The 23,375-nt window shown below is 44.0% G+C and overlaps 1 protein-coding gene across 1 annotated transcript in view; it reads right to left on the minus strand.

Annotated features, from left to right (window-relative positions):
- ryr2a (ryanodine receptor 2a (cardiac)) overlaps positions 1 to 23,375 on the minus strand; it is a 662,889-nt gene that overhangs the window by 44,829 nt on the left and 594,685 nt on the right. The window contains exons 83-88 of the mRNA XM_080200677.1: positions 17,344 to 17,424; positions 15,787 to 15,875; positions 8,474 to 8,602; positions 5,232 to 5,336; positions 4,578 to 4,659; positions 314 to 1,620 (exon numbers count right to left, since the gene is read on the minus strand). Coding sequence (XP_080056803.1) covers positions 314 to 1,620; positions 4,578 to 4,659; positions 5,232 to 5,336; positions 8,474 to 8,602; positions 15,787 to 15,875; positions 17,344 to 17,424 — 1,793 coding nt within the window. The remainder of the gene's footprint in view (positions 1 to 313; positions 1,621 to 4,577; positions 4,660 to 5,231; positions 5,337 to 8,473; positions 8,603 to 15,786; positions 15,876 to 17,343; positions 17,425 to 23,375) is intronic.

The following is a 23,375-nucleotide window of genomic DNA, read 5'->3' on the forward strand; positions in this document are numbered from 1 at the left end:
CTGGTTACCCCAGGTCTCACCTGCCCTCACATAAAATTGTCAGTGTGGGACCAGGTCGGTAGAGCATAGGAAGAACAGCCGCAGAACCTGGTGACACTGCCTCCTCCACACGTTAACCCGTTGGTGGGTGACTGGAATTCTGATTGTAACGTGGCAGATGACACTCTGATTCCCTTCACTTTGAACATGGCTGTCCCATAGGGAGAATACAACAGCTGAATTTATCCCATTTAACTGCAAGCAAGAACACCACAAAAACTGTGCAACAAATCTTTCACAATTAGTGTAAGAGGATGGCTGGTTTATGCTTCACCTGATGGCTGCTTCGAAGCTCTGGAAGTGGAACAGTGAGACAAGGTGGATTTATTAGATCACTCATGCCAGCATTTGGATTGTGTGGTATGAGCTTGTACTGGCCGCCCTCGCGCCGTAGGTCTAAACCAAAGATATCAGATAGGAAGTCGCTTTCCTCGGTGATGGCTGTTAGATCAGTCAAGTCTTCGGAAGGCAGAGTTGATTGCGTAACCTTCTCCTCTCCTTCTCCAACTTCACCTCGCACCTCATCGTGAGTTGGATCCGGCATGTTGGCTAAAAGTTCTGTCACTTTAATCTTCTTGGCTCCCTCGACAAGGCTGCCACCCAAGACGGTGCTGTACATGATGCGGAAGAATCCACGGAAAACGCTGAACACAAAGTGGGAGAACCCGATCAGTAAACTCCAGTAGAAAGCAAATAAAGTCATAACCATGTCCTTCATCGTCATTTTCTTCATTTTCTTCATCTGCTTTTTGAGGCTTTTAGTTGTGAGCAACTTCATGAGGATCATCACGTTGTACCTGAGAGCCATTAAGGCAGATCTAATGGTTGTCATGGAAAAAAAGCTCATTTTGGCATCTTCATCCTCCATTTTATCCTTCTGAGTCTCCTCTTTACTCACGGACCTCTCAGTTGAATCTGACTCGGAGATCTGCGCGGCTAACTGCATTTCAAAGATGGTGTCTTCGCAGAAATTCACAAATAGTTCCATCTTTTCTTTCTCTCCTCCTTCATTCACAACGTCAAAGATGAATTGCCTCTTGGACTCCTTCACCTGCGGCTTCTCCCACTGAGTCCTGCTGGACTCGCTGATCTCAAAGTACACCCTCTCAATCCGTTTGGCGCTCCCCATAATCTCGATCCGGCCGAGGAAAGGTTGAAAATAGTTGAGGACGCTCTCTGCCAACTCGAGGAAGGTCTGCAGCCGGGTGTCGTGGGGCATGTGCTCCGACAAGTTGGTGAGTAGAACCGCAACGTTGAAGCCAATGTCCTTTGCGGGCTCGTGAAACCTCTCAACAAACTCCTCATAATCCAGCATCTCATTCTCATCTGTCTCTGCACAAGAGAGTAGGAATTCAGTTTCTGACTGTGTGTAGTGTTTATGACTCTCCATGGCCTTCTGGAAGTCCCTCTTGGAGATCAGGCCTTTGCTATCCGGGTCATATTCTTTGAATGCGTCAGATGAGGTCAGGTTCTTCAGCTTAAGAAACATGTCGAAGAATTTGAGAATCATTTCCACGTTGTTTGAAGATTCCACCAACATGTCCACCATCTGTTTACCAATAGTCCCATTGACGACATTGCCTGAAGTAAGTAATTCACATAATGTTACATTTGAATCATTATTCATCCTTTTTATCAAACTTTTCAGATATGAATGAAGAAAGTGTTTGTCTTTCTTAGTATAACATGATTTAATCAGTTTGATCTAATCAGACTTTGACTTTTCTATTAATTTAGTTGCAGGATGTAGGCATTTATTGCCAATTCCTAGTTACCCTTCAGAAGGTGGAGGTGAGCCGCCTTTTTGAACCCCTGCTACAAATGCATTGTATTTTGCAAACAGGAGGCTGAATTTCAACCCCCTGGTACAAAGTGAAGATGGAGTATTTGTTAGATTAAATCAGAGATGTCTTACTTCCCCCCAGAGGAATTCCACACTCATGCCCACATCATTTGGGGCAGCATTGCCATCCTGCAGAGAATACACAAAAGTACAGATCCCAGGATGTAACTCAGCCCTTGGCACCAATACAAGCCTCCCTATGGGTACTAGCTGAACGTACCCAGTAGAAAGTCTAGGAAATAATTTGGTTTAAATTTCCTTGAGGTCCCATGATGGGCTCAGAGGAGCAAGACCATACCTCTACGCTGACAAGAAAAGCTGTGGCTTCCCCTCTCTCAAAGGTTATGCCTTCAGCATCTTTGTCAGCTGCCCAACCCAACCCCAATCTCCCTTCCCTCCCCAAGGCTGTTCAATATTTCACCATCAATCAACTCCATGTCCAACTCTCAGATACGCTCCTATTTCAAACTTACAAGTTCAGTTTCCACCGTTCTGACAGGACCAAAACAGGCCTAACGAAAGACATGAATGGCATCCTCTCTCAGTTTGACCAATTCTTTTTCTCGTGTTTCTGTATGTGGCAGGCAACATTGTTGGATAGGTTTCCTGCACAGCTTCCTATCGTGGTTCTGCCCCTGCATACATCCAGTCTATCAATCTAAACCTTGCCAGAGCATTTCCAAAATTAACAATCCACCGTCATGTTCATAGTCTACCAGGATCCCACCCTTCGCCTCTTTCTCGTGGTCAACTCCATGTACTTTGTACAAAACACTGGTTATTCAGAATTAGACTATTGTGTCAATTGGGGAGCACCGTTTTAGAAAGTACATTAAAGCAATTGTACTGTATGGGGTCACCAGAAAAATATCAGCTACAGGAAATTATACTTTAAAGTTTATGTACTAGTGTCACAAGTGGGCTTACATTAACACTGCAATGAAGTTACTGTGAAAATCCCCTAGTCGCCACATTCTGGCACCTGTTCGGGTACACTGAGGGAGAATTTAGCATGGCCAATACAGCTAACCAGCATGTCTTTTGAACTGTAGGAGGAAACTGGAGCACCGGGGGCTGGGGGGGGGGGGAGGTTTGCTGCTTTCCAGGTGGGGGGAACCTGCCTCCCGGTGGACAGATCTGCCTCCAGGGAAGGGGGTTCAGCAAGGGGTGAGGCTGAGGGAGATGTGGGAATCGCCACTGCTGGGTGCTGGACATTGGGGTGCTCTGGGACAGTGAGGAGCGGGGGGAGGTCGGGGCTGGCCCGGGAATTGTCGTGGGGGCAGCGATTGGGCCATGGGGGGAGGGCCGGAGGGGTGGCACTGGAAGGGTAGCAAGGGACTTGCTGGTCCCGGGCTGGCCAGCGAACAGAGAGTCTGACAGATCGGGGCCACTGTGCACGCACGAGTTCCAGAACTATCAGATTGGGGAGATTCAGGTCTGAACTCCCACTGAAAAAACAGTCGTGATCTAGACCAGTTTTCTTGCCAATTCAGCACTTTTGGGAGAATCGTCCTTGGAATCTCACATACTCTGTGCGCTGTAGAGGCCCCCAGTGAGATTATTAAAATTCAGGGGACAGGGCCTATTCTCGCTGGAGAGGCTGAAATCAATGCACTGAGCAGCCTACTGTGTAAGCACCAATCTGTCAGTGCCGAGATTGACATATGCGCAATGGCCCCGCACTGACGGCCCCCCCCCCCGATCGCTGGCCAATTCGATCACTGGCCAGCCCCATGACCCCCGCAATGCCGGCTCTCCTCTCCCCCATGGCCCAATTGCTGGCTCCCCAAATCTCCCCTGCTGGCTTGCTCTCCAGACACCTTCTGATTCCCCACCCCCACAGTCTCAGCCCCCCTCCCCCGCGTTCCTGACACCACACCCCCGCCCCCCCCCACAGCCCGCCCATCCCGATTGCTGGCCTCCCTCCTTCCCCCACCGATCCTCTCTGCAGTGTGGCAGCGGGACCTCCCCACCCCCACCAATTTCCCTCTCCAGGCCCTGCCCCACAGGTCCCGTCTCCATCAGCTCCCATCCCCTTGGGCCCTGTTCCCCCATTGGCCCCACACCCTGGCACTGCCCTATGCCCAAAGGGCAGTGCCGGGGGCACAGGCTGGCATTGCCAAGGTGCCAATATCTAGGGAACACCCCTGCTGCCTGACCCTCAGGGGGCACCGACTGCCCCCCCTTCACACCAGGAGGGTCAGGTTTCTAGTTCTAGTGGGGAGCAATGTAATCCCTGCTGGAATTAACCACTCCGGAGGGTAGTTGCTCGCAGAGATTTCAGTCCTGGATCCACTAATCACACTTAAATTAGATCAAGATGACCATGTAAATGGTCTTTGTGCCTCCCACCCATCCCCACCCCCAATTTCTAGCGTGGATGTGACACCCCTGGAAGTCCAACACTGAGAGACGCAATCAGGGCAGGATTGAATTCCACAAACCGCCCAATGCGAGAATCTGCTGGCTCGCTGCACTAATGTTTTTGGGAGAGTCGCCCCCAAGAGTTTGGGCAAATAAGATTATTTCATAAAGGAAATTATCAGAGTTAAAAATGGGGCAGTTTAAGAATGAGAGGACAAACAAGGGGACAGGCAGGAGTAAGAGTAATTCTGAATTCAACTTGCACTTTTATTCATTAAGTTAGGAATTAAGATTCTTTACGTCCTATCTCATTTCACTGACCCATACGTACCTTCCAGCATTGAAAGCAGCATAACCACCATATCCTTTTGGAGATCCATTAACTCCTTCAGTAGCTCGATTTGACTAGAATCCTGGAAATTATAATATGCAGACACTGCAATAAATCATTACAAGCCTTTAATTTTGTCAAATTTCTAGGATCACAGTTGAATGGCAAGAATCAAGTAATGGTACAACGCTGCGAAGAAATTGCAGAAAACACTTCTTACATTTACAGTTCATTCTCAATCAGCAAATTATTTGGTCAATTTACAGTAATTTCTTTGGAAAACACTTCATTTTATTGTAGATTTTCATGTTAAATATTCCGTTAGGCCTTTCTGCCCTTTAGAAACAGTAAGAAGTCTCACAACACCAGGTTAAAGTCCAACAGGTTTATTTGGAATTACGAGCTTTCAGAGCGCCGCTCCTTCATAAGATGAGTCGGCGTGAAGGAGCAGTGCTCCAAAAGCTCATGATTCCAAATAAACCTGTTGGACTTTAACCTAGTGTTGTGAGACTTCTTACTGTGCCCACTCCAATCCAATGCCAGCATCTCCACATCATGTCCTTTAGAAATATATTGCCTGGAGATAACACATGATCTGAGGCTGGAATCAATACCAAAATATCCCAAAATTTAGCTGGGCGCCTACTCACTGACCTGGGACAGTTTCATCTGCATGTGGGCAAAGACATGAAGAAAGCCAACCACTGCATCCCACAGCCTGCTGTGTGCCAGACTCTGCTGATTTCCAGTACAGGGGCCCTGCAGGAGGTAAAGAGAATTTAGTACAATTCTAGTATCATTTTTATTGTATGAGTTGACTATTAAATCTGTGACCTTTGAAATTAGAATGACGGTTCTCAATGTTGTGGCAGAATCTTGAATGACATAGGTCAGTTTTTCTTTCCAGCTGATTTACACGCTCTGAGGCAGATGGTCAAGATTCACTGTGGAACTTCTGTTCAGAACCGATGCTGACCTTCCAGAGAGGATCAAGTCAAGATAGCTCAGCCTGTACTCAAATAGCTGACATCACCAGCAATGTACCTGATCTTACTTATGTCAAGGCTATGTGAATCTTTACAATCTTAGTTCTTTGTCAGCTAAGGAATAGATTTGGAGACACAAAGGCTGATTTTAACTTGAGGCACACACCAAGCAAAGTGTGGGAGGTGCTCATCTGTTGTGCTGCAGTGTGTCACAAGCCAGTTCAGGCTCGGTTTCTCATTGCTTTACTACAGACAAGTTGCTCTAAGAGGCAGAACAAGCCAAATCATAAAATCATAGAAACCCTACAGTGAAGAAGGAGGCTATTCGGTCCATTGAGTCTGCACCGACAATAATCCCACCACAGGCCCTATCCCCACAACCCCACACATGTACCCCGCTGATTCCTCTAACCTACACAAACCCAGGACTCTAAGGGGCAACTTAGCATGGCCAATCGAAATAACCCACACATTTTTGGACTGTGGGAGGAAACCCACACAGACACGGGGATAATGTGCAAACTCCATGCAGGCAGTGACCCAAGCCGGGAATCGAACCCAGGTCCCTAGTGCTGTGAGGCAACAGTGCTAACCACTGTGCCACCCCAATGGCCTCACTCTGTGTTGTATGATTCTAGTAATGGCTATAGAGGTTAAATTTTGATTTGATTTATTATTGTCACATGTATTAACATGCAGTGAAAAGTATTGTTTCTTGCGTGCTATACAGACAAAACATACCATTCATAGAGAAGGAAACAAAAGAGTGCAGAATGTGGTGTTACAGTCATAGCTAGGGTGTAGAGAAAGATCAACTTAATATGAGGTAGGTCCAGTCAAAAATCTGACAGCAGGAGGGAAGAAGCTGTTCTTGAGTTGGTTGGTACATGATCTTAGACATTTGTATTTTTTTCCCGAAGGAAGAAGATGGAAGAGAAACTGTCCGGGATGCGTGGGTCCTTAATTATGCTGAATTATGCTGAATTATGCTTAATTATGCAGAACAACAGGCGAGCACCTCTCACACTCTACTTGGTGTGTGCCTCAAATTAAAATCCAAATTTAGTCAAATTTGGATGACATTTCAAATCGTTGTAGTCTATATGTTTCTGAATCTGGATGACTGGAGGGCGACCTAATTAAGTCTTTAGGATGAAGTAAGGGATTCAGGCATGGGAGGGGGAGGAATAAAAAGATTTTCTCCAATGGGGAAACCAAAACAAGGAGATATAATCACAAAAGAGCTAGACGATTTAGAAATGAAATCAGGAAGATTTTTTACAAAGAGTAGTGAAAAATTTGGAACTCTCTCCCTCAAAAAGTCATTGATGCTGGGTTACCAAAAACACTTAACAGATTGAAATTGACAGATGGTGATGGTTTCATGGAAAATGTAGCTAAAGCAGATAACTACAGTTGAGAACAGATTAACCATGATTTGATGAAATGGAAGTACAGACTTGTAAAACTGTAATGTCCTAACCATGTTAGAGGTTCTGGGTTTTAAAGAAAGAAAGGAACATGGTTTGCACATTTGGATTCAAAGTAACAACAGTAGATTTATTGAAGTGCTGTCCTCTGCTCTGCACAGAGTATAAACACCACCACCATCCAAAAATGTGATCAAATCTGAAAGCAACCTGCAATCCTGTTAAATAAATAACAGAAGCTGAATGGCCTTGTATTATTTTCTGATTTTTTTCCCATTAAATATTAAACATTATATAACTGTTCTGGCAAAAGGAATAATCAATTAATTATTGCGGCTATTATGTTCCTGGAAAATTGTTTGGCAGATCATTATATAAGACAATGAATTGAGTCACATTGAAAAGCATGACAATGTCAATGAATGATAATCACTCCAATTTTGCAGTCAGCAGTAAATTAATGCACTGCTCTTCACTACACTTACAGCTAACCACTGATGTCTTAATGGACTTTGAAGTTTCAATTTATAGGTAATGAAAGATCTGATATATTGTGAGTTATTTACATGGTTTTCTGGGATCTATGTGCACAGGGAAGGCAGCATCTTGTCTACTGAACCGATCAGAATGAAAAATTCTTACTGGGTGATGGAGAACCCGAACCAGTAGTGTAAAATGGAATATTTAATCTGATGTAAAATCATGTACTGAAAGCAAAATAGAGAGAGGGAAAGAATTATGGAGATAAAAACAACAAAGGAAAAGTTTTCAGTTTTTCAGTTTTTAATTTTTTAATAACCTCCAAGAATAAATAAAATCTGAAGGTGCGAAAATCCACACTTGCAAAATGCAAATTTCAGTTCCAGTTTTACAAGGTGGAATTTTCCCATCCTGCCCACCATAGGAATCATACCATGGGGGTGGGGAGGTATGGGGGGGCTGACCTTGCAAAGGTCCGTTGATCTCGGGCAGGATTTTCCAGTCTTGGGATGAACGTGGCCGGAAATTCCCACCAATAATGACTAAAATTACACTTAAATGGAGCATCCCAACATTTTCTGATATCATGGCCAAAATTTTACCACCTCATCCGCCAATCGGGAATCGGAGTGGGCAAGGGGTGGACAATAGAAATATCCATTGAGCTTGGGTGGGTTTTTATGTTTTTGGGATGAGCAAGACCGTAAAATACCACTCTCTCAGTGAAAATCTAATGTGGCAGCACCACAATATCAAGTGCTTCATATTTGAATTCCGAATCTCTTGATGCATCGTTTTGGTAGGGCTGGGTGATTGGAACAACTTCCTGATTTGCAGTTTAGCTGAAGGCTGCTGTCTGAATCACTGACAGCCTCTGCATTATTGATCTGCCACAAAAAACCAAGGCCATTATGGTGAAAATAGTATACAGTTTATAATTCAGATCTGGACACTAAACAAGTCTAATTCTGGAGCAGCCCCGATTCTCCTTTGATTCTACCTGAATGTATTCCGTAAGTGTGTTGAACACTTGCTTTGCCACATTGATTGCCTTTGAGAAATTGCGCTGGCCCTGTTCGTCAATGATGTCCTTCCCAGAATAAAACCAATAGAAATCACTGATTGATTCCTGGAAACAAGACAAAAGAAATTGGTCATAATTTTGGACATCCAGTGTAAAGTATCTTCAAAGGTACACATATTGCTCCAATATCTGAAGAGTTTAATGTGCTTTCCAAGCCTTGGATTATGTGTTAAATCAGACGTCACCATTTTTCCTAGTATTTCAGCAGACCTGTAGCAATCTGCAGGTTTATTCCATGTGGATAAGCTGTTTCATAGTCATTCCACAATTGAGAAGGCAATCAGAGGTAAACTGAAAATAGTACTGCTCAGTTATTTCATAAATTGCTAACAATCCACTTGCTGAGTTTGATCCTAAAAAGCCTGGGCGATTCTCAAATGTTTTTGCTCTGCCCATCAGTTGAGGCACAAAGTGAAGGAGCATTAACCTACCCAGGAGGGCAGATGTTAGTTAGCTGTAATGGCATTCTGCTTTGACACTGTCGCAAAGTAAAATGTTAAAGGGGAAAAAAAGCGTTTGCAATATGCAAAGATCTATCAAAGTCTCAGTAAAATCATATATAATAATATTCTGCACAGTGATCCTTCCTCAATTAATCTCTAGCCATCGGTGGTAACCTTTTCTTGTTTGTACATTTTTGGAATTCTCTTCTTTTATTCTCATAGTAGCTGAGTCATTCTGGATGAACTGGGAGTGTCATATAAACTGAAGTATATGGCCCAATCTTCCTCTGGGCTCGGTAAATCCCAACCTGCGTATTTATGCGGCTCGTAAGCTGCATGTCCGACTGGTGGGTGACTTAGAATGTGCCATTTTGTCTCTTTTTGACACCAGAGTCAGGGTCAGTTTGCTGGACTATTGAGGGGTATCAGTGTGGAATTGCGCCAGTTAGAAGACCCATCTGGAATTTCCAAAACAATATCCCATCTCCCAACAGGGTTTAAGCCCCCTAAACCCATGCCAGTCCATGCATCCTCCTTAGATTGCCCGTGCCACCACTTTGCACTCTCCCCCAACTCCACTCCCCCAACACCCAACCACCAGGTATCCTCCATAGCCACTCGCCCAGTATGATCTATGTGCAGTCCACAGGCTCCAGGCAATATCAATAGACAATATTTTACATTTGTTAAGGGGAAATAAACCTCTAATTAAAGCCTAAATACCATACCATTGAAAAAAATTGCATTCTGTGAGGTGAAAAGAAACATTGCAATACTTGTTATCTTATCAGCTGTGTCAACAATCCAGAAACCACATCAAAGGGATAATCTGTTATTAAACTTCTTCAAATTGGCATTCCTTCTTCGATGAATGGATGCGCTAAAACGTATTAGCTTTTGAAAGGTAGTCAATTATTGATGATGGCCACACTTACTCAAACAATAGTCTATCTCCAGAAAGGAAAGAACAGGAAGTGCTCATTTCAGCTTCAAACCATAGTGTCTATCAATCAATATAAGGGAGCAAGGCATTAGATTTCTACCAAGTATCAAAACCAGTCTTTTTAGAAAATCAGCCAAGCCGTTTAAATCACAGTATAAATGATGACAGGAAGGTTGAGAGCAGACGCAGCACGGTTTCGTTAAAGGGAAGTCGTGTCTGACAAATTTACTGGAGTTCTATGAGATTGTGTCTAGGGCGGTGGATAAAGGAGAGCCGGTGGATGTGGTCTTTCTTGATTTTCAGAAGGCGTTTGACAAGGTACCTCACAAGATTTTATTGCAGAAGGTCAGGGGACATGGAGTTGGGGGTAGGGTGTTAGCATGGATAGAGGATTGGTTGTCAAATAGGAGGCAGAGAGTGGGGGTCAATGGGTGCTATTCAGATTGGCGGTTGGTGACTAGTGGAGTGCCCCAGGGGTCGGTGCTGGGGCCTCAGCTATTTACCATTTATATAGATGATCTGGAGGAGGGAACCGAGTGTATGGTGTCGAAATTTGCTGATGACACCAAGATTGGTGGAAAGGCAAATTGTGTGGAGGGTGTGGAGAGTCTGCAGAAGGATCTAGATAGGCTGGGCGAATGGGCTAGGAACTGGCAAATGGAATTTAATGTTGGCAAGTGTGAGGTGGTCCACTTTGGTAGGAATAATGGTAGGAAGGATTATTACTTACGTGGCGAAAAACTGCAGCAGGCGACGGTGCAGAGGGACCTCAGGGTCCTTGTGCATGAGTCGCAAAAACCCAGCTTGCAGGTGCAGCAGGTGGTCAGGAAGGCGAATGGGATGCTGGCCTTCATAGCGAGGGGGATTGAATATAAAAGTAGGGAGGTCTTGCTGCAGCTGTATAGGGCATTGGTGAGGCCGCAGCTGGAGTACTGTGTGCAGTTTTGGGCGCCGTACTTACGCAAGGATATTTTGGCCTTGGAGGGAGCACAGAGGAGGTTTACTAGACTGATGCCGGAGTTGAAGGGGTTGAGCTATGAGGAGAGGCTGAATAAACTAGGCTTGTACTCGTTAGAGTTTAGAAGAATGAGGGGAGATCTCATTGAGACGTATAAGATGATGAATGGGATGGACAGGATAGAGGTGGAGAGACTCTTCCCGCTCAGAAAGGACAGTAGGACTAGGGGGCACAACCTCAAGATAAAGGGGGGGGCGGTTTAGAACAGAGTTGAGGAAGAACTTCTTCACTCAAAGGGTGGTGAATCTCTGGAATTCTCTGCCCGTTGAAGTGGTGGAGGCTGCCTCGCTAAATATTTTTAAGACGCGGGTTGATGGGTTTTTGATAAGAGAGGGGATTAAGGGTTATGGGGAGAGGGCGGGAATGTGGAACTGAGCCACGACAGATCAGCCATGATCTTATTGAATGGAGGGGCAGGCTCGAAGGGCTAGATGGCCTACTCCTGCTCCTATTTCTTATGTTCTTATGTTACCAGGGCATTTTGTAACATTGTTCACTATATTTGGGTGCTTTCTCCAATGGAAAAGCACTGTAATGCATCTGGACAAATACACAAGGTTGGCCAATGTAAAAGTCAATTTGCCTATAAAATTCATAGAATCATAAAATCTAGAAGCAGGAGTAGGCCATTCAGCCCATCGAGCCCGCATCACCAGTTATTTTGATCATGGCTGATCATCGAATTCAATATATTGATCCCCCACTTCCTCACATATCCCTTAATCCTTTAGGCCCAACAGTTACACCTAATTTCTTGTTGAAATCGGACAATGTTTTAGTCTTATTACATTCTGAAGTAGTGAATTCCACACATTCACTACCCTCTGTGTGAAGAAATTTCTCCTTACCCCAGTTCTAACCTTTATAGAACATAGAACCTACAGTGCAGAAAGAGGCCCCTTGGCCCATCGAGTCTGCACCAAACACAATCCCACCCAGGCCCTACCCCCATACCCCCACATATTATACCCACTAATCCCTCTAACCTATGCATCCCCAGAAATTAAGGGGCAACTTCTTAGCATGGCCAATCAACCTAACCCGCACATCTTTGGATTGTGGGAGGAAACCAGAGTATCCAGAGGAAACCCACGTAGACATGAGGAGAATGTGCAAACTCCACACAGCCAGTGACCCCAGCCAGGAATTGAACCCAGGACCCTGGAGCTGTGAAGCAGCAGTACTAACCACTGTGCTACCGCGCCGCCCATGTATCTTCAAACTATGATCCCTAGTTCTGGACTTCCCCACCATTGGGAACATTCTTTCTGAATCTACCCTGTTAGAATTTTTAAAGTTTTTACGAGATCCCCTCTCACTCTTGTGCGTCAGTTGCTGAAAGTAAGCATGCAGGGACAGCTGGCAGTAAAGAAGACAAATGGTATGTTGGCCTTCATAGCAAGAGGATTTGAGTATAGGGATAGGGATGTTTTGCTGCAATTGTGCAGGACATTAGTGAGGCCACATCTGGAATATTGTGTGCAGTTTTGGTATCCTTATCTGAGGAAGGATGAACTTGCTATAGAGGGAGTACAGTGAAAGTTTACCAGGCTGATTCCTGGGATAGCAGGCTCGTCATGTGAGGAGAGAGTAAGTCAATTAGGATTTTATTCATTGGAGTTTAGAAAAGTGAAAGGGGATCTCAAGGAAACTTATAAAATTCATCTATGCATTTGTCTCACTTTCTCCACTATCAATGCGCTCTGAGCGGGCATCAATAACATTCTTTCCAATGCAAGCCAAGCCTTAGGAATTTGGAAGCAACTCTTGAATTCTTCAACCCACAGTTTTTATCATTCAACTTCTTAGAATCGCTACAGTGAAGAATGAGGCCATTCAGCCATCAAGCCTGCATCAACCCTCCGACAGAGCACCTTACCCCAGGCCCTATTCCTGTAACCCCAGGTAGTTACCCCGCTAACCTCTTTAACTTAGATATTTTAGGTCAGTAAGAAGCAATTAAGCATGGCCAGTCCAACTAACCTGCAGATCTTTGGAGTGCGGGGGGAAACCGGAGCACCCGGAGGAAACCCATGCAGACACGGTGAGAAAGTGCAAACTCCATACAGACAGTGAACCAAGCCAGGAATCGAACCCAGGTTCCCAGCGCTGTGAGGCAGCAGTGCTAACCACCGTGCCACTCTATTTGTCTCTTCACAATTTGTCTTTAATTATTTTGTACTTGATTACAGGACCAGTCGATATTCATAGGCTCATAATACATCTTTCGTTTCATCATGGGGTCTTGGGCTGACTATCTTTTATAACCCAAATGAACATTTTAAATTAACTCAGTGCAAAACAGTGTATTATTAAATGAGAATAATTCTGAGTCTTTATCAAAACTAAGGCTAGCGAACACAGAAGCAAACCAGGCTGAGAGACTTGAAACTAAAATGTGAATCTAAAAGCCATTGTTAGAACTCTTGTTTTGTAACCAACATAAAGCATGATTAAAAATATCAAAAGTAAAAATTAGTCAAAGAAAATCTCTTAAGGGACTTCAATAACGAAGGAAAGAAAAGAATGGCAGGGATGCTTACTAATATAAAAACAAAATACTGCAGATGCTGGAAATCTGAAATAAAAACAGAAACACAGCAAATGTGGAAGGAAAAGCAGATCTCAGGTCTGTGGCCCCTCACCAGAAAGTTCTTGTGAACGGGTCACCTACCTGTAACATTTATTCTGCTTGTTTCTATATTTGCAGAGCAGGATGAGGGAAATGCCAGAGGAGAGCAACCAAGTGGTAAGGATATTGAAAAAGAGGCAATTTTAAAACTGACTAACTATCAGGTATATTGGTGATAGAGCAGGCAGATTGGAATACATTGTACATGGCCCACACTCATCATATAACAAAGCACGCTAATCTCTCACAAGTGACAAGATTGGGATGGGAGGTTCAAATATCCCCAGCATTGCAGAGATGGCAGTGCCCCATTTCATTTCTATCAGGATTCATTTCAAGGAATGTGAGGCCCTCTCTCCAGGCAGGCTGAAGTGGTGGGGGGTGGTGGGGGGTGGGGGTGGGGGGGTGGTGGTTGTGGGGCGGGGGGGGGGGTGTTCATTCAAAACCCCCAGATTCAGGAATACCAGGAGTGCTCCAAAAGAAGTTCTGGGGCTCTGTTCCCCCCAACTCTTCGCCGACTTTGCGGGGGAATATTCCACTGGTTCCCCAGCTGCTAGCTGACTTAGCCTCTGCGTCCCACGCAGTTTGAGGTCAGTGATGCCAGGTTGAGTGGGAGCCACGTCTGGTTCTTCTTAAGTTCTTTCATGGAACATAAGCATCACTGACTAGGCCGCCATCTGTTACTTCTAAACATTGCCCGCGCATTAAAACTGCAGGGCCTTGTGCAATCACCCAGAGTTAAAATTGGAGCTTATCGCTGGAATTCTCAGGCTTCCCTGCAACGTTTTACTCGGTGGTCTACCACTGCCCATCGATGGGATCTTCCAGTCCCGCCGCTGTCAATGGATTTCTCATTGATTCCACCCAACGCCAGTGGGGAACACACAGTGGGGGTGTGCCATTGGCAGGACCAGAGAACCCCGCTGGCGTGAAGAGCTGGGTGATCAGTATCTTTTTAAGGTAGCAACTTCAACAAAATTCAGAAAATTGGAAGATCTGTTCACTAATTAGGTTCTGATTAACCCAGGGGTTAGACACAGTGGTGTTTATACTTGACCCGCCCCCATCAGAAAGCGGATGGGTTAAAATCAGGTGGGTGACTCACCCACCAATTGATGTCCCACTGTTTTCTATTGTGATCTGCATGCCTGAAGATGGTTTCCGGGATTTTACTGCCATGCCCTTTCCGGAATCAGGGCGGGCACGGCTCACAGAACAGAATTCTCCACTGGCTTCGGGCGGGATTTTACGAGCTTTGCCTGAGCGAGGTCATAAAATACTGGCCAATGGGTCGCTCTTTAAATATGCAGTTGGTGCCATTGGGCTGGGGCTACAATTTAAATTGGCTTACAAAGGGAAGTCAGTGTGATCTAAGATAAAAATAAAATGCGGCGGATGCTGGAATCTGAAACAAAAACAGAAAATGCTGGAAAATCTCAGCCGGTCTGACAGCATCTGTGGAGAAAGGAGCGTAAGAAGTCTGACAACCTGGCGAAGGGGCAGAGCCCCAAAAGCTGGTGGCATTTCCTACCAAATAAACCTGTTGGACTTTAACCTGGTGCTGTGAGACTTCTTACTGTGTTTACCCCAATCCAACGCCTGCATCTCCACATCAAGAGAGAATAGAGCCAACGTTTCACGTCTGGATGACCCTTTGTCAGAGCTGGAAGAGCTCTGACGAATGGTCATTTAGATCTGAAACGTTGGTTCAATGTGATCTACCCGGCCTGCTGAAGATAGGGTGATGCAATGTGAAAACAGAAAGGGCCAGTTAAGGTGAGTTTTCTTTGTTAGCCAACAAGGAGCAGGTTCCTAGGTTCCACAAGAATTAGGCCTTCCCTGTGCTAGGTTACCCACTTCCTGCAAAAGTCCTTCCTAAATCCTGACCTCAGGTTACCCCTTTTGCCAGTGAGCCTCTTGAATGCCCCGTCTGCCAGTTAGATGTCACGTCTCACCTGACTGGCACAGTCAGCAGACAGGGAGCACGCAGACAAGTCCTGGAGATTCCAATGGCCCAGGCCCCCCACTGATGAGATTGAGCACACTTTACCACTTACCCAATTCCAACTCCTGGGTAAAATAAGGACTACGATGAGTAACATCTAATTTTCACTTGTCTTTGCACATTCCCTGTACACAAGATCCGCCCGGACCCAAATTGAAGATGGCGTACATATGTTTGACAGATAGTACCTGAACTCTCAAGAGGTAGTCCACAGTTGAAATGATGATATTTACTGTCGTGTTGTTGCCAGTCTGGGTTCGTAGATAATTCTGGAAATCTTTAGACAAAGAAATCAGAGTTTAATGAATAAACAGGGATCCAAAATAATGTACATTCCATTGCCACAGTTCGCGGGCGGGTAACATAAAGCAAGCCTGCTACTAATCAAATAGAGGCACAAAGATAATGGGGTGAATTTTCCCATTCCACCTGCCACAAGAGTCGTAGTGGGTGGGGAGGACTACGGAACAGTCCATTGACCTCAGGAGGGATTTTTGGGGTGAGCTTAGCTGGAAGCTCCTGCCCAACAAGAGCTCAAACTGGACTATCCAAGATATAGCCTGCTATCTTCACTTTTTTTTCCATCAATTTTCTGTCTGGGGGGTGGGATAAGAGTACTTATAAGAACATAAGAAGATAAGAAATAGGAGCAGGAGTAGGCCATCTAGCCCTTCGAGCCTTCCCCGCCATTCAATAAGATCATGGCTGATCTGTCGTGGCTCAGTTCCACATTCCCGCCCTCTCCCCATAACCCTTAATCCCACGAGGGTAGCTCTCGTCAGAATGGTACATGGGAAGTTTTGCCAATTTTGTTCATTGAGATCTTATTATGTTTGTGTGGAGGAAAGTTTAGTTACCTTGCTGAGTTTTTGTGCATGGGAAATCTTGATAATTTACAGTAGAACAAAAACTTTCTGATGATCTTTTTCAGTAGGCAGATGGTGCCACTGACTTGTGCACATTGGGATCTCGCATCTTGTGTACATTGATAGTCTTGGTAATTTGTGTAAGGGAGTTTGCCTCTTTCTGTGAGTGTGCTTTCACCATATTGTGTAAGCTGGTCTTGTGTTAGGATCTTGCAAGTTCATGCTTTGCGTTACATGATATTATGCAATGGGCTGTTTGGGTTTTCTGTGTGAGTAGGAAGATTTCCATCTTGTGTGGTCATCTACGACCAATGCCTTGTCTTTGAAACAAGTGCCTGGCTTCCAGCCCCAAGGAGGTTGGATTTTCCCGGATTCTATAATCAAAATTCCTCTCAGTTTTAATGTAGATTTTCATCATGGTTTCTATGTCAATGAGCTTTAAAGTTTATAATTTATTTATTAGTGTCACAAGTAGGCTTACCTTAACATTACAAATAAGTTACTATGAAAATCCCCCAGTCGCCACACTCTGATGCCTGTTTGGGTACACTGATGGAGAATTTAACATGGCCAATGCACCGAACCAACACGTCTTTTGGACTGTGGGAGGAAACCGGAGCACCCAGAGGAAACCCACGCAGACACGGGGAGAATATGCAGACTCCACACAGACAGTGACCCAAGCCTGGAATCGAACCCGGGTCTCTGGCATTATGAGGCAGCAGTGCTAACCACTGCGCCACCGTGCCACCCGTAGTTTACCAGTCAAGAGGTAAAAAGTGAATTAAGTGTGATACCGATTGCCGTTAGTTTTTCCAATTGTGGCGTGAATGCGCTGTTCCATGTCCAGAGAACACATGCAGTCCTTGAGTTACACACCTGAGTTGTGACCTTCACAGAGCAGCTGGAGAAATCGAAAGAGGTCACACGTAAACTCATCATCCTGCATCACCTTCTCACCTACAAGATGTCAGTGATAGCGAGAGTGCAGTGCGTCAGTATCAGGAGCCTGGCATGTGCATCCTAAATCTAAAAGGTTTTGCACACTTTTCATTCCATTACAACGTCCCACCTATTTTTTCCCAATTGTCGCTAATCATAGCTACTGTTCTATCAGAAGCCCACGCAGTGCACTTCACAGATAGAGAACAAATGAAAACAGCCACACACAGAATATGCCTACCAAAAAATGAAATCTGGAAAGACACAAAACAAAACACGTGAAAACTATTTTAGAAGTTGACATGGCTGTGGCCAATATTTATTGATTTTCTTAAAATCACATATTTCGATATATGGTCAAGGTGGTCTTTGTGGATGTTTGTGAATGGATTTAAAATATGGGTGCAAATGCCCAAATGATAGAAGACCATTTTAAAGTTTCCTTGAATTATAAAACAAAGAGCTGTCCTTCTGAAATCCTTCGCTAGTGACATATCAGGACGGGAGGTCTAAACAACATTAATTTGGTTTGAACTGTGATTACTTGAGCTTCAACAGCAATGGTGCTGCAAAAGCTAGGTTCAGGAGTGTCACCATCCCTTACTAACTTGGCTAATTATAGTTAAGTGTAAGAAAGCAGACAAAGATAGTTAGATGGGACAAGAGGAACTCCAGCTCTTCGATGTAAGTTATGCCTAATGTTCTTTAGTCCACAGCTGAGGTTGGATCCAGTGTGTCATGAAGCTGTTTAAGTTTGAGTATGGATTGAAATATCTGAGTATCGCTTCTTAATGCAAGCTTAGATAAAAGTGCTGGAGAAGCCGCGAACCGTATTCCAGGTTCATCAGCCCAAAGTACCTTTTATAAACCCATGTGTCATTCACCCTAAAAATTACTTCTTAATATTGAAATCTAATTTGGCTGAATTTAGGCAGAATCTAAAAGAGAGAGTAATTAATAGGGAAAGTCAAAAGTGTAAATACTTGCAAAAGACACCTGACAGGAGTGCAACACACAACTTTGAAGTAAAACTTGCTGATTAAGGAAGCAGATCTCAATTTATTTTAATAATCTGAGAATCGTGGAGTTTCTCGTAACAGTATCTAAGGCCAAGTTAAGTCCACCAGCATAACCCTAACTGGCAGAAAATATTTTAATTAGAATCATAGAATCCTTACAGTGCAGGAGGAGGCCATTTGGCCCATCAAGCCAGCAATGACAACAATCCCAACCAGACCCTAGCCACATAATCTCACATATTTACCCAGCTAATCCCCCTGATATGAAGGGGCAATTTTGCATGGCTAACCAACCTAGCCTGCACATCTTTAGCATGTGGGAGGAAACCCGAGCATAGAACAGAATAGAATCATAGAATCCTTACAGACGGAAGCCATTTGGCCCATCAAGTCTGCACTGACCACAATCCCACCCAGGTCCTATTCCTGTAAACCCACATATTTACTCTGTTAATCCCTGACACTAGGGTCAAGTTATCATGGCCAATCAACCTAACCTGCGCACCTTTGGACTGGAAACCCATGCAGACACGGGGAGAACATGCAAACTCCACACAGTCACCCAAGGCCAGAATTAAACCCGGGTCCCTGGCGCTGTGAGGCAGCAGTAGTAGTGATCGTACTATCGTGCTGCCCAAATTCTCAAATACGGTTGGATAATTGAATATTGTTAAAAGTTAAATACTAAAGTCTGGTTCCACCCACTGCTCCACTGAGTTCCAGGGCTCTGCTGTGCTGCCTGAGGGAGTTACTGAGCAAAAATTATGCGGCTCTTCATAGGATGAAAGGCAAACCAAATGAAGACTCACTACCAGATCCCTGGTAATCAACTGAATAGTGACAAAGTCCAAAGGCAAGTCAACCTCGTGCCTTTCAGAATGCACATGGCCCAACCATAAGTTTAAGTTTATTTATTAGTGTCACAAGTAGGCTTATATTAACACTGCAATTAAGTTATGTGAAAGTCTCCTAGTCGCCACACTCTGGCACCTGAGTGAAAATTTAGCAAGGTCAAAGCACCTAACTAGCACATCTTTCAGACTGTGGGAGGAAACCGGAGTACCCGGAGGAAACCCATACAGGCACAAGGAGAACGTGGAGACTCTGCACAGAGAGTGTCCCAAGTCGGGAATTGAACTGGGCCCCTGGTGCTGTGAGGCAGCTGTGCTAACTAATGTGCCACCATAAAAATAAGGGAAGCATCAAGGTTTTTATATTATGGCAATAAGATTTGGTGGTGGGTCCAAAAATGTAAACTTCGTAAAGTGTCATTTTGATGTGTGGAAGTCTTCAAACTGAACAATCACACAATATTCACACTGTTACCAACCACGGGAGTGGAGGGAAGAACTCGGTCTGAATTTTCAATCAGTGGGACTGGTTACTGGAACCAAACTTGTTAGGCTGTGGCCGTTAACCATGTTAATACTTCTAAAATATGGAGAGCACCGACAAGTCATGGCTGATCGAGAAAGCTGTATGGCTTTATGACTTCACATGGGACTTTTCAGATGTAAACTGCGGATGGAGTACAGTAAGTGAAAGAACGATGGAGGGAAAAGAATAACAAAAGGTACTGATGGTTATCTGAATGTGAATTTGATTACTGACTAGACTTGAATGACCTGGGGTGAAAAAGCATACTGGATCCAGAAACGTTGGGAATTAACATTTGTTCTGTGGCCTTTAATTTGCATGCAATGTGGGATTGTTGCAATAGGATAAAAATGGGACCAGAACTTCAGCTGAGTTTCTCCTGACCTCTCACCCAACTTCAGTGAAAGATTGCTGGAAGATCTTTGGAAATGGCGTAATAGCGAGGCTTCTTTCACAGAGTGTAAAGCACACCCAAGGGGGAAAACAAATATGTCAACTGCTTCTGAGGTCAAGGGTCAGTTTTACTTTGGGTGTGCACATCGCTGGCTCAGCCAGGATTCATTGCCACATCCCGAATCACCCTTGAAAAGGTGGTGGTGAGCTGCCTTCTTAAGCTGCTGCAGTCCATATGGTGCAGGTACACCCACCGCCCTGTTAGGGACAGGGTGCCAGGATTTCATATTTCATCCAGGGGCCAAGGTCAGGATCTCATTCCTGTGATTTGATGCATTTTCTAGCTGATCTGAACCCTGCGTTGCCTGGCATCACAACAGTGGCATTGTTCCACAGATTTCCAGCAAGGTGTGGAGAGATTCTGATCTTTATTAACTCGTTTTTGTTTTCTCATTGGGCATTGAAGAATCAGTCGTCAGCATTCTATCCTTTTGTGGAATGTATGAAAATAGTCCTATTCAATTTTGGGAAAAGGTGACTTTGTCAACTGCATCTCTTTGTCTAGTCAATGAAAGTTTACCCATACAAAACTATGTCTGCACTGTGGAGACTTTAACTGAGAACAATAGAATCCCTACAATGCAGAAGGAGGTCATTCGGCCCATTTAGCCTGCACCAACATCTATCCTAACTATCCCAGGCCCTATCCCCATTACCTCAAGTATTTACCCTGCTAATTCCCCGTCACTAAGGGGCAATTTAGTATGACCAATCCACCCAACCCACACATCTCCAGATTATGGGAGGAAACCAGAACACCCGGTGGAAACCCACGGGGACATGGGAGGAATCCACACAGACAGCCATCGGAATTGAACCTGGGTACTGTGAGGCAGCAGTGCTAACCACTGTGCCACCGTGCTGACCAACCCTTTCCTGGGACGAATAGTGCTGGTGCGTGTTACAAAGCGTTATTTAGTTTCTGCAACCAGTATGCAATTCTGATCCCTGCAGTTTTTTTTTTATTTAGCGGGCTTACCCTAAGGAGCCAAAGCTATACAAATGCCCTCTGCAATAAGCCTGAACTTTACATTGCAAGGTGTGCAAAGGAACCCGGTGGCAAACAGAAGGTATAGAGTAGAACACACAATAAAAATCACACAAAGAATGTCATCTGCATCACCACAAATAATCAGCGCCATTGCACATCAGTTTTTGAAGCAACTGAAAAATTAAATCGGGTGCAAAATCGAACACTAAAAGTCCTTTAGTCATTACTTGCACATTGACAGGTGCAGCCATAAAGCCACATTGAATACACAACAAGTACTACAGTAACTGTACACCACACTTTGGCACATCCAACCACTGCATAACTATGCCACTTTTAACGGCTCACAGTTCTTACATCTAGTGTGCCAGTTACTGTGCAAATCCTGAGAGAGAGGCAAAACAGACGTGAGGTTGGCTAAAAAGGCTTAAACTTTTTCTAAAGCAAAGAAACAAACAGAAATATATGTTTTCTTTTTTTTTGTCATTTAGCGACTATGCACAATGTCTAAAGAGTGCAGAATTGGCAAGAGTTCAGGACCTGTACAGTGCTGACACAAGGTAACAAAGGAAACGGCAGAGTTATAATTACCGCGCTCATGAGTCATGACTGAGGAGGGGAGGTGGGGAAAGGGGAGACAGAACAATTGAAATCAAAAGAAAAAAGATGAGATTAGGTAGTTAGAAATTATGCTCAACTTCATTCTAAATTTTACAAGAATTGGGTAGGTTGCAAGAGGGGGAGGGACGGGGAAACAGAATCGTAAAAAGTCACATAAAAATAAAACCATATATTAAAAAAAACAATTCCACACATCTCCTTGGTTTCCATCTAACTAAGGGTTTATGTTATGTGAAACAAATAAAGGTACTTCTCAATAATTAACAAATCCTGCGTTTATCTTAACATTTATTTATGCAATAAATTAAAAATGAATAATTTAACACTTGATTCTCTTCTTTTACAAACACACGCACACACACACACGCACACACACAAATCCTACTGCACAGGTACACAGTTTAAAACATTCTGCAGTTGGAAAAATATTTGAAAAATCAGAGCGGTTGGTAAGCTTGATCATTTCTTATTTAACACCTGATTCTAGCATCTGCTGAAAATCTAATTTAGTTGATTGCCATTGGTAAGTCATGGTGTGTATTTCAAAGAGGGGGGTGCTTTTGCTTCCATGAAGACAACCCTTTCTTGGTACCTCTTTAAGACAGTCACGTGACAAAACAAGGGAACAAGCGATAGATATGGCGTGACAAAATGGCTGTGACTGTGGGATGATAGTCAAGAAAATCACAAATGGAGGATATTTCAACATCAAGTGGACCAAATAAAAAATGAACAATCACAACATTCAGATATGGAAAATGCAGCAGTATGATTCGCTTGTACGCAAGCTAAAGAGAGACTTCCAGATCAAGTACATTTGCATTGGTAAACGTTTTTGGCGTAGTTAAGCACTTGATCTCTTGTCTAGAAAGGATGCCTCTTAAAAAGACTTGCTGGATACATCAAGAGTTGGATTAAGCAGGATATTTCTGTTGTTGAAAAAGTAACACATTTAATCTTTTGATAATTGAATTTGATCACTGATTTTGCATTGTGAATATATCACATGACCTTTATCGGTTGGTTTGGAGAATAACAAGAATTCAGAAAGGACTTCCCACATCTACAGCCCACAAATTACCATTTGTGATCACACACTGTATGACATTCGCCCAACTGCTACTTTAACGGTATAATTTACCATTTTATTTTCAGGTAGAATGGATGAATTACACTTCTAAGATAGCAGATAGAGACTGGCATACAAAGGGGCTCATCTTGCAAGTATTACAGTGGAACAGAAGTAGATCATTCAGCCCTTTAAGCCTGTTCTGCTGTTCATTGGTTTCATAGGCATTCTAACTCCTTCCAGTCACCTCCAAAGCTAGCAAAAATCTACTTATTTATATTGAAAATGATTCATTGATTAATCATTTAATACGTTTGGTGCTCCTATCATCCTTTGTGTGATGAGAGTTGTTCCACTTCTGTGCTAAGTGGTTGCGTTCTGAATTCAAAATTCTATCCCTTTGTCCTTTACTCTCCCACTGGCAGTAATTGATTCTCTC

This window comes from Carcharhinus amblyrhynchos, chromosome 12 (genome assembly GCF_965287045.1).
Source record: "Carcharhinus amblyrhynchos chromosome 12, sCarAmb.v2.hapA, whole genome shotgun sequence".
NCBI lineage: Eukaryota > Metazoa > Chordata > Chondrichthyes > Carcharhiniformes > Carcharhinidae > Carcharhinus > Carcharhinus amblyrhynchos.